At 49.7% G+C, this 11,162-nt stretch overlaps 1 protein-coding gene across 1 annotated transcript; it reads right to left on the bottom strand.

Annotated features, from left to right (window-relative positions):
- Positions 1-999: 999 nt before the first annotated feature.
- On the bottom strand, positions 1,000-11,156 carry SCPEP1 (serine carboxypeptidase 1). The gene is made up of 7 exons (XM_081811028.1): positions 11,115-11,156; positions 10,304-10,432; positions 9,597-9,690; positions 8,709-8,822; positions 7,086-7,223; positions 5,315-5,478; positions 1,000-1,574 (listed from the first exon to the last, which is right to left on the bottom strand). The coding sequence occupies exons 1-7, from the start codon at positions 11,115-11,117 to the stop codon at positions 1,512-1,514; spliced, it is 705 nt and encodes a 234-aa protein (XP_081667154.1). The 5' UTR covers positions 11,118-11,156; the 3' UTR covers positions 1,000-1,511.
- Between the last annotated feature and the right edge of the window lie 6 nt (positions 11,157-11,162).

Genomic DNA, 11,162 nt, shown 5'->3' on the forward strand with positions numbered 1-11,162 from the left:
AAAAAAAAAAAAAAAAGAAAGAGACCCTGTGAGTTTGGGAATTCAAATGTGTTGTAATTCAACGCCAGAAGGACTCACAAGACTCGGTAAATAATTATACTAGTGGCTAAATTTTCTTCCGGCAAAGGACACCTCGCAGAAGCAACAGGAGAATATGCACTGGTGGGGGATCCAGCGGGATCCGGCATAAGCCTGTCATGTTTTTCCATGTCCAGGGGCACACAGGAATGTTTTCTCCCCGATAGCGAACCACAGGTAAGTGCAGGGTGCCTCTGCCCAAGAAGCCTGCTTCAGTCTCAGGTCCAAGGGGGATGGTCATGTAGACATAACCCACTATTTTTTTAAAAATTTAAATTCGATTAGCCAACATATAGCACATTATTAGTTTCAGATGCATAACCCACTATTAACACTCTCCTCACGTTCCACAGGAAGACCCTGGGTTTGGTGTTTAATAACTCAGCCCCACAACCACAAGACACAGTGTTTCTTTCAGGGGCATCATAGAAACTATGACATCCCTTCTGCAGACCGTGGGCTGCAAGTGAAAACTTAGAGGTCCTGCTTTTTATTTTTTTAAAGATTTTATTTATTTGACAGAGAGAAACACAGCGAAAGAGGGAACACAAGCAGGGGGAGTGGGAGAGGGAGAAGCAGGTTTCCCACCGAGCAGAGAGCCTGATGCGGGGCTTGATCCCAGGACCCTGGGATCATGACCTGAGCCGAAGGCAGACGCTTAACGACTGAGCCACCCAGGCGCCCCGAGGTCCTGCTTTTTAAATTAAAGACATCATTTCAATTTTAAAGAGAAGTTATAATTCTTTGACTAAACCATTGTGCCTTTAGGAATTTGCTGTAAGAAAAAAAGAAGGATGTGTATAAAAATATAACTGTCAGGATGAATCACCAGAGCACTGTCTCTAGCAGACACACTAGACGTTGCTCACATGAAACAGTTGCGCATTTGGTACATCCACAAAATGGAATGCTCAACAGCTATTAAAAATGTTATAGGAGAACATTTATTGACATGAAGAGGCGTTTAGGACAAACTGATATGTGAGCCAGGTAGTCAAACAACATACAGTAATGATTCCATTTTTGTAAAAAATATATATGCATATATAGCAAAAAAAAAGGCTTGCAAGGATGGACACTAAACTGGTAACAGAGCTTGTCCCAGGGAAGGGAGGAAAAGGGTGTTTATTTTGTTTACCTGTATTTCTCTTTTTTTCCCCCATACATCACATCATTTACTTTTGTCATACCAAAATGTCAACCTGTTTCAACTCTTCATTTTGATTAAAACAAATCCGTTGGAAAAAAATGGGGGTTTTTCAGAAGCAGAAATGATTTCCAAGTTGCCGCGGAGGCAGCGAGTCTGTTCTCTGGACACACGGGCAGGAACCTTCACGCGCACAGGCAGCCGGGTTCGTGGGAGACCGGTGCTTCCCGGGTCCTCACTCTGGGCCCCCGAGCCCTAGGGCCAAGCAACTCACCACCAGTCCATCCTACTCCTGCTGAGTCACCATCCTCATCATCTTCAGAGCCATGTCCCCCTGGTCAGAAGGAACCTAGAACCAAACAGTATCCAAGTCCACACTCCGGGTTCTGGGTTCAGGGGCGACATCCTGAGACCCTGCTCCCAGGAGGAGTGCCGGCTCCACGACACAGCCTAGGAGGACATTTGCACCTGAATGCGCCCCTTACGGGAGGGTCCCATCTGAGAAATGACCCCTGCACAGGACAGAAGCTCATCAGGTTGCAGGGGTCTAAAGTAGTCAGCATTTAGGAAAAGAACCTGCTGTTCCATTTAGGGCTGATCTGTTGATTGATTGATTGATTTTTAGAGAGAGAGAGAGTGAGCGCAAGTGGGGGGAGGGGTAGAGGGAGAGGGAGAGAGAGAATCCCAAGCAGACTCCCCACTGAGGGCAGAGCCCAACCCAAGGCTCAGTCCCATGACCCTGAGATCATGACCTGAGCCAAAATCAAGAGTCGGACACTTAACTGACTGAGCCCCCCAGGCGTCCCTCTTGATTTCCTTGGAAGACTTGTGCTCATGTTACCAGGACCTAGCCTGTTCAAGGAAGAGGGGAGATTCTAAACATTTTAAAGGATTCTCTGGGAATGGAGTACAAAGTAGAGGGAAGCTAATAGCAAATCTGTCAACAGATACAACAAACGAACAAGATGCTTTGTTTGGGTGGCACCCCATTTTGGTACTATTGTTATTATTCAATTTTCTTTTGTTTTTCCTTTGAATTTTTCAGATAGGTTCCACACCCAATGTGGGGCTCGAACTCATGACCCTGAGATCAAGAGTCACACGCTCTACTGCCTGAGCCAGTCAAAATTAGATTTTTCAAATAATTCCTTTATAAACCCCCTTCCCACACACCATCGGAAAGGGGAGGGACAGAGGTCTCAGTTTCTCCGCCACAAAGATGGGCGTCCAGTTGACGGCCCCAAGTTCTGAAAGCCCATGGGTCCATGATTCTCTACGGCACACTGCTGTCCCCAGTCCTCTTGCCCAGCAAGGTCCCCTGGAGGCACAGGCACAGTGGGGTACACCAAAAAGACATTTCATCAACTAAAGGGGAAGTGGTTGGGGATAATTTAATACCAGTGTCCAGGAGCTATTTTAAGGCTGCCCCAACTGATGTCTTGGTTCTCTCCGTGACAAGCCAGAGGAAATGGGCCTGAACTCCAGTATATGAGCAAGAGCATGTGCTCTCCTTCCCCTCCCCTTCCTCCTTCCCCTCCCACCTGCCCCTGCAGGGACCCTTCTCACAGCACTGTGCCCTAAGACTTCCTACTAGCTTCCTCCCTAGTTGATATTGAGGGTACTCAGAATACGTAAAGTCCTAACAGGGAGTTGCCTGGGTGGCTCAGTCATTAAGCGTCTGCCTTCAGCTCAGGTCATGATCCCAGGGTCATGGGATCGAGCCCCGCATCGGGCTCCCTGCTCCAGGGGGAGTCTGCCTCTGCTCCTCCTTCTGCTCGTGCGTGCACACGCATGCTCTCTCTGTCTCTCCCTCTGTCTCTGTCTTCAATAAATAAATAAAATCTTGGGGTGCCTGGGTGGCTCAGGTCATGATCCTGGAGTCCCAGGATCGAGTCCCGCATCAGGTTCCCTGCTCAGCGGAGAGTCTGCTTCTCCCTCTGACCCTCCCCCCTCTCATGTTCTCTCTCTCTCTCATTCTCTCTATCAAATAAATAAAATCTTTAAAAATAAATAAATAAATCAAATCTTAAAAAAAAAAAAAGCAAGCCCTAACAAAATGCCCTCCTAACCGTGGGTCCTGCTGCCTTGTTCATGGTCTCTTCAGATGAAGTTTCTTAAAAGGGCAGATTCCTATCCTTCCGGTTTCTGAGAGGAAGTTGTCTTCCCTCCCTCACTGCCCATTCATCTGCTGCACCCTTTCCGTGCTGGCCTCCAGGCCCGCCACTGCACCAAAAGCGCTTGCCACGAGCACTAAGGATACCCCTGTGCCCGAATCAGTGCTGACACTTCGCTCCTTTATCTGAGTTGGTGGCAGCTTGCGACACCACCGGCCCCTGGCGACTTTGTGGATGCCCACGTCCCTGGTCTCCCTCCTCCTTTTCTGGCTGCCCTCTCTCAAGTCTCATTTGTAGGTCCTTCTTTCACTTCCTGCCTTTTAAATACTGGTCTGTCCCTGGCCTTTTTCATATTCGACTCCCAAATCTCTCCAAGAGCAAAAATTTGACTCCAGATCATATATACACAGTGTATATATTCAGCTGCCTTATGAGCATCCTACATGGAGGTTCTACAGGCAAACAGATACCAAGTCCGGCCAGTTCTCCCTTCTGACACTATCAAATTCCTCTACTTCTCTCCCTCCTTGATTACTATAAGAGCATCTTAGAGGGGCACCTGGGTGGCTCAGTCAGTTCAGCGTCTGCCTTCCTCTCTGGTCATGATCCCAGGGTCCTGGGATCGAGCCCCGCAGGGAGCCTGCTTCTCCTTCTCCCTCTGCCTGCCACTCCCCCTGCTTGTGCTCTCTGTCAAATAAATAAATAAAATCTTAAAAAAAAAAAAAGCACTTTAGATCGGCTATTTGCCCTAGTCTCATCCCCTGGGGGGCACCCCATCAGTTGGGGCAGCAGACCAAACCTTTGTTGCTAGAATGCCTTTTCTTAGACAAATCTGGCCATTTCACTCCTTTGCTTTAAGACCCTCAATGCACGCTGTTGCTTTCGGGATATGTGTGAGCTCCCTAACAAGGTATCCCCGGCCTCATCTCTCCCCAGGGCCCCTCCTGAGGCTCCGTTGGACCTGCCCATGCTGTTTTTCTTGCTCCTACACCTCCTCCTTGCCTAGGTAATACCCCTAAGGAGTTGGTTTCTGGAGAGGGCACTTTAGTTCCTGCTGAAATCCCTCTTAGCATCTCCTCGGCCATCCAAGTAAATACACTATATGTGCTTGATGTACAAACGGAGCTTAAAGACCAGTTTTCTAGCCAGACCACCACCCTTCAGCCCCTTCTCTATGGAGATTCTGTCCTAAGCACCAGGGGGCCAAGCGGAGAGAGCCGCCCACAGGGCACCTTACCACCCCTCCCAGTGAATCTCCTCCAGGAAAGCACTGTCCTGGGAAGAAGAGAGAACCTGCATGTAAGTGGCCAGACCAAAGCCTAACCGTGAGGGAAGCACCCGACCCCTCGGGTGCCTTTGCAGGTGTTTGCATGTGTACGTACACACACGTGTGTGTTTACAGTGGATTCATCCCTCCAGAATCTCCCTCAGCCCATGGATAGCCACTCAGTCAACCTACGACCTAAGGGGAGACAGTGTGTTCGCTTAGCAAGTGCAGGAGCGAGACAACCTCATCTTTGCACACAAAGCCTCTTCCGAACTGGAAATCTGGAAGCTACTGCTGCTCGAACACTCCCCCTACCTTGTACCATGCCCTGCGACTCAGCTTTCCAGAGTGCTAACTTTGGCTTTCGCTCCCCGAAAATGTGAGGGAAAGACAATTTCTCCCTTCTTCCCCCAAGACAAATGATTAAGAGGAAAGTAACATTAAACTCATTTAACCTAAGGAGTAAAAGACAGAGCCCAGGTTAATGCTCTCAGAAGGATTTAGTTTTAAATGAGGATCTCTAGATTCAAAGGACTGAAGCACTAAGAGCAGGATTTCATTAGAGACCCGGAAACACTTCCCAAAACAAATCACTTCCTCTAAGGCCAGTCCGGGCAGTGCACTCAACGCATAATCAACTGCCTGCCCATGGCTTCACCCTCAGAGCAGCTAAGAGCCCACCACAAAGGCTGAGGGACGCGGCCTCACCATGTGCCCGGCTCTGAGGATCCAGTAGAAAGCCAGGTTCTTGTAGGACTTGATGAAAGCAGACGTTTCTGAAGAGTTCGGGTCACTGTACACAGCCTTCCACTTCAGCTGGTTGAATTTGGGCAGCTCTGCCCACTTCAGTTTCCGCACCCAGGCCTCCTGACCTGGCGAGAGGGAAAGAGCAGGGCCTGGCATCAATAGCTGGGTGGGGTAGAAACAAAAATCTAGATCCCATCACTTCGCCGTTCCCAAACTGTGATGCGCACAGAACCCATCCCAAGATCCGCTTAAAATGCAAATTCAGAGTCGGTAGGTCTGGGTAGGGCCTGAGACTGCCTTTCCAGCAAACTCCCAGTGATGCCCAAGATACCTGGGAGAAACCTAAATGCTGAGAAGCCTGACTACTTCTGCCTCTGCCTTTCCCACCGCCATATGCTCTGAAGCAAGGCAAGTGGGGACCTCTGGAGGTGGCAGGACTCTCCGGAGGACTGAGAGGTCTCAGGGTCGGAAGGTGCTAACGTGGATCACTGGGCAGGTCATGGAAGAAACACAGAACCGCTTCAAAGTGGCCTTAGTGCCCTTGGCTTACAAGTGGCGGAAATATTCAATCCCGCTGACCTCAAGAGGTGCATCATACCTGTCATACCGTGTGCCTCGATTTACCTGCTGGTTCTGAAAACCTGCCTCTCAGTCTTTACCTGGTCCTACTGAAAAAGAACCCCAAAGGCCATTTCCCCTGGGTCCTCAGGTTTAGAATCAGCAGGGTTTAGTTTCAATTCAGCTTGCAGAGCTTACCACCTACTGGGACAGTGACAAAGACTCAACTCACCAGTGCATTGACCCCATGGCCAGGAAAAGGTCTCCTTTTCTATTTGTGGTGGGAGTAGGTGTCATGCATTTCTTAATCATGCATAAGGGCCTCAAAATCTGGCAGGCCCAGGCTTCTCTAAGGGGTCACCGTGATGAGGGCGCAGAAGGCTAGCAGAGGGCAAGCACAAGCTGACAACCTGCAAACTGCCCCCCCTACCCCCAGGTGGGATCTGTGTGACATTCCTCAGACACTCCCCGCTGCCCTAAAGCTAAGGGAAAGAAAAACAAATGTTTAACTAACCCGAGATCACAGTCCAGCAAGACCAGCGCCTCCCTCAGTTTACAAATATCTTCATGATTTACAAGAAAAAAGCATTCTTATCAATCACCTAACTTCCAATAGGAAACTCCCAACTGTCTTAATGTTAATGATTTACTAGAGGGAGAAACCACTTTAACTTGACAAGGGCAAGGCCTCCAGTATCTTGTAGGTCCTCTTTAGCGTACAAAAGTTCTTTTGAAATCCTCCCTTTTTCCTTACCCCCAACTCCAGAGTATATAATCAGTCACCCCTCATAACCCTGAAGTAGCAGCTCTTTCTGGCCACGGGTCCTGTCCCTGTGCTTTCATAAAACCACCGTTTTGCACCAAAGACGTCTCAAGAATTCTTTCTTGAAAAAAACAAAAAACAAAACAAAACAAAAACAGAAAAAAAAATTCTTTCTTGGCCGTCAGCTCCAGACCTCATCCCATCAAACCTCACCTACATTCAATAACTGCCTCAACAGCTCTGTCCTCTTCAAAGAGGTCAAGGTCGGGGCAGATGAACGTAACAGGAAATGGCCTTCCTCCAAGCATTTCAATGTCCCCAGCCCCGAATGGCATGTCTGGCCAGGGCCAGTTCCCTTCCAGCTCACCCCAAGGAACAGCCTCCAGGTGCCCCTCGGAGCGTGTTCCTTACCTATGGTGTCCACGATGAGATCGAGCTGTCCGTTATAAATGGTCACATTGACCCCGGCTTCCAGCAGCTCGTCCACGATGCTGATGACCGGCTTCATGAAGTCCCCCTCCATGTTCTGGAAGACATCGGCAGACTGCCCTGCACGTGAGGAAAGAGAAAGAGGTAAGAGCCTGCAATCTGCCAGAACACGGGGCACCTTTCAGACCAGAGCCTCCTGGGCCCCGGCACCCAAAGTAACCACTGTGCTTCACCAACAGGGACCGACCGCCCAGAAATCCATGCCCGGAGCCAGTCTCCTGAAGGCTAATGCCCAAGCAAACAGGGAGCTTCACAAAATACTCATTAGGCCGGTCCTCTCGGGGAACAATCTCTGCGTTGGGGCAGGTGTTAGTTTTCCTCCTTTGCTAAGTAACATCAGGGCCACAAGTGGGGCTACCCTAGTAATAAACCAAATCAGACCTAAACCAGTGCAGAGCTAGCCCTCAGGAAAACCACGGGGAAGATGAGCCCGATGAGCCCCAGGCAAGAGAGAAGATGGTCAGCACCGCACTCCTGGCGGATTCCTGACTGTCATCACCGTGACAGTGAACCCCACAGTAACAGTAGCTACTATTCATTTCTGTCCACAAGCACTTTACAAACAAGATCGCATTTCCTCGTCATCAAGGATATATACTCCCTCTATATACTCTGGAGTTGGAGGGTAAGGAAAAAGGGAGGTTTTCAAAAGGACTTTTGTACGCTAAAGAGGACCTACAAGATACTGGAGGCCTTGCCCTTGTCAAGGTGGTTTCTCCCTCTAGTAAACTGGGAGGTACGGAGTCCTAACTTGGGCAGTGGTTAAAGCGACCGAGGCTCCGAGAGGCTAAGATACATGGCCAGGGAGAACGAGCCAGTCAGTGGCAGGCGGGGTATGAGCACGGGCCGGCGGGCTCCCTGGTGCGTAGGCTTAACTGCACGCCGGAGCGCAAGCCCTGGGTATGGGTATCGGCCGGCAAGTTTGTCCTTTCCGGACCAGACACAGCTGGGGCCACGGAGCTTTCTCTATCAGTCACGGTCTGCCAAACCACGGGCAAGGGGACTACACCGGGCACTGCCCCTTGCCCCCAACAGTTCCTAATATGGTCCCCAGAACAGAATATAGTAGACCCCGGAACCACATCCAGCATCAGGATTGGAGGGGGGGGAGCCTGGCCGGGGAGCTGGTCAAACCCTGCCCCAAAGGACCTTTGTCTGGAAGTCACACCCATAACCAACTGTAGCTTTGGGCGTGGCTTTTTTTTAATCTCGATTTTTGTTTTTATTATGGAAAACCTCAAACTGATAAAAAGTCAGAAGGGTAAGAGGATTCCCAGGTGCCCATAACCTGGCTGCAACAAGATTTATCAACACCTAACCCATCATTACATTTCCCTCCCCACCCACTTCCCTACCAACCTCTTATTCTGAACCAATTTGGGCACGTTATGTTTGTTCACCTATAAAATGTGGCCAGTAATGCTGTCCTACCTGCAACCTACCATCACCACCGCCAAAACCCATTCTTCAAATTAAGGCCTTTGAACTGGCCCCTCCACTGCCCTGCAACCCCACAAATGGCCCTTAATTAGGTCATCGAAGTACCTCCCCAGGAGCAATCCTCAGGAATAATTCTGAGCTTCTTTCTGATGGGACCGTTCATGAGCTGACTTAAGGTATCCTTCTGTAGGTGTCTCACGTGGCGCTGGTAAAGGTGAACTGAAACAAACTGGTACCCGGTGAGTCAAAGGACTGGCAATACGACCAAGAGCACGTCTTTCCCAAGCAGCTGGGACAGTGTGTCTAAGAGGGAGGCTTTCAGCTGGAAAACGAAAAGCGTCACCTTCATTCACCCCAGATGGAGGAAGAAAGCCAGAAAGACACTGAAAGTGGAGATGCTTTATTAATTTTGATTGCTGCACTTTATGTACTTTGGGGCCGCTGAGATTATCCAGCACGGCCAAAGGAGATCAGCTGCAAAGTGGAATCTAGAGGCTCCCGAAGCCTTTACAGGCCTCCTATGGAGGGAGGACGTCAGGCATTCAGCATCCGCGGCGAAGCTGGGTCAGCTGAAAGACAGCTCAATCCAGCCTTCAGAAGGACTGTAACGTGTAATGCGCAGAAGTTGGTTTCCAAACTTCAAAAACACTATGGTAAGCGAAAGAAGCCAGATGCAAAAGACCACCCATATAAATGGTTCCATTTATATGAAACGTCCGTATCTAGAAACACAGATTAGTGACTGCCTGGGGCTGGGCGTGGGAACGGAAACTGACTGCCAGGAGACACGGGATCTTTCTGGCATGATGGAAATTTCTAGAACTGGATTGTGGTGATGGCTGTGCAGCTTTGGGAATGCACTAAAACCACTGAATCATACACTTAAAATGGGTGAGTTTTGTGGTATGTAAATTATGTCAATAAAGCTAAAAGAATTGATTCCCTCTTGCATGGAGACAGAGACGGGGTCTAGCAACGTCAAGGTTCACTTACCTAGGGGGCTCTGGGTGAATTCAAGGCTTGACTTCACTGCAGATGTGGGAGTGCTTTTAGTTAAGATGTTATAGAAGTTCACCCCATCTGTGTTCTGAAATACAGAATGATATTTGGCTGTTTGTTTTATTTATCCATTATCAAAGCTGCCTAACAGAAAGGCAACAGGCTCTCCATCTTATCCAAGGACAGCTTTAACTTTGTAAATGTGCCTGGACCAACAAGAAATGCAGCTCTGAGACCAGCTATCAGCCCGATCTCGGGGTGGGGGTGGGGGGTTGCGGTAGTGAGCAGCTCATCCAAGTGGATCTCAGATGCTGGAGAAAACCAAGGGCCTGCGTGTTAATTTACAGGGAGAAGAGGGCTAAGGGGGGTCCGGCACACTCGTCCTCGGCTGTGCATTCTTCCCTCCTGGCTCACTGGGGACAGAATGTTGCCTGGCAAGGATTCAAACATTCACTTCTGCAAGACCTATTAGTTCTTATAGTGTCCATACATTTGGTCAAGGGACAAGTGGGTCTTGCAGGCCCAGGGTGGCTTTCTGAGCTCATCACTGCTCAGACTCGTCGACTTTATCGTTTAGCACTTGATCATTTTCAGATCTGAGGGGAGTCTCAGGAGACCCCCAAATCCTGACAGCACCAACCGGGGGGTCCTGGCTCCCCGGGAACAGGGCAAGCGGGCTGCCCTCGAGCCTGTCTCATTACCTGTTCAATGACCATTTCTGCTTTCCCCCACAGCTGGGTGGCCTCTTTGTAGAGCCCCTTATTCACGGCATCCAGGACATCCTCTGCAACCTGAGACACCTCTGCCAGGCCTTGGTCGTCGAGAAGAGACTGGAATGCAAACCGAGAACGAACAGGTCCACATCGCTCAGGGACACAGACCTGGCATCACCACAGCTAGGGACAGGTGACAGAGAGCGTGCGAGGAGAAAGGCCTATAGATGAAAGTGTATGGCCAGTCACGTCGTCACTGATGAAAGAAATACAGTGAAACGTGAGCGGAGTCCAGATGGTGGGTATATGGGTGTTCACAGGGATCGTTCAACTTTTCTGCACAGGTGAAAATTTGTATCATAGAAAGTTGGAGAGATTTGTTTTGTTTTGTTTTGTTTTAGATTTTATTTATTTATTTGACAGAGAGAGACACAGCGAGAGAGGGAACACAAGCAGGGGGAGCGGGAGAGGGAGAAGCAGGCTTCCTGCCGAGCAGGGAGCCCGATGCGGGGCTCGATCCCAGGACCCTGGGATCATGACCTGAGCCGAAGGCAGTCGCTCAACCGACTGAGCCACCTAGGCGCCCGAAAGTTGGAGAGATTTTAAACATTGTGTTTCTTATACCCAGAGCAATGGGGAACTGGGCTGATGGTTCATTAAATTCATTAAATTTGCCCAGAGAGCAGTGTCAACCTCCTAGGCAAACCCAGCTAGCCTGTTTGTCCTGGGCACGGAGCCAGGGGAGATCAGCTGTGCTGCTTACCACCGAGGGTGCAGAGGTGGGAACTCATCTACTCACCATGCTGTACAGGAAAGGTCCCCAGGAGAGCACCGAATCTAAAGGAAA

Source organism: Leptonychotes weddellii, unplaced genomic scaffold (assembly GCF_054177405.1).
Source record: "Leptonychotes weddellii isolate Sample4059 unplaced genomic scaffold, ASM5417740v2 HiC_scaffold_5158, whole genome shotgun sequence".
NCBI classification, from domain to species: Eukaryota; Metazoa; Chordata; class Mammalia; order Carnivora; family Phocidae; genus Leptonychotes; species Leptonychotes weddellii.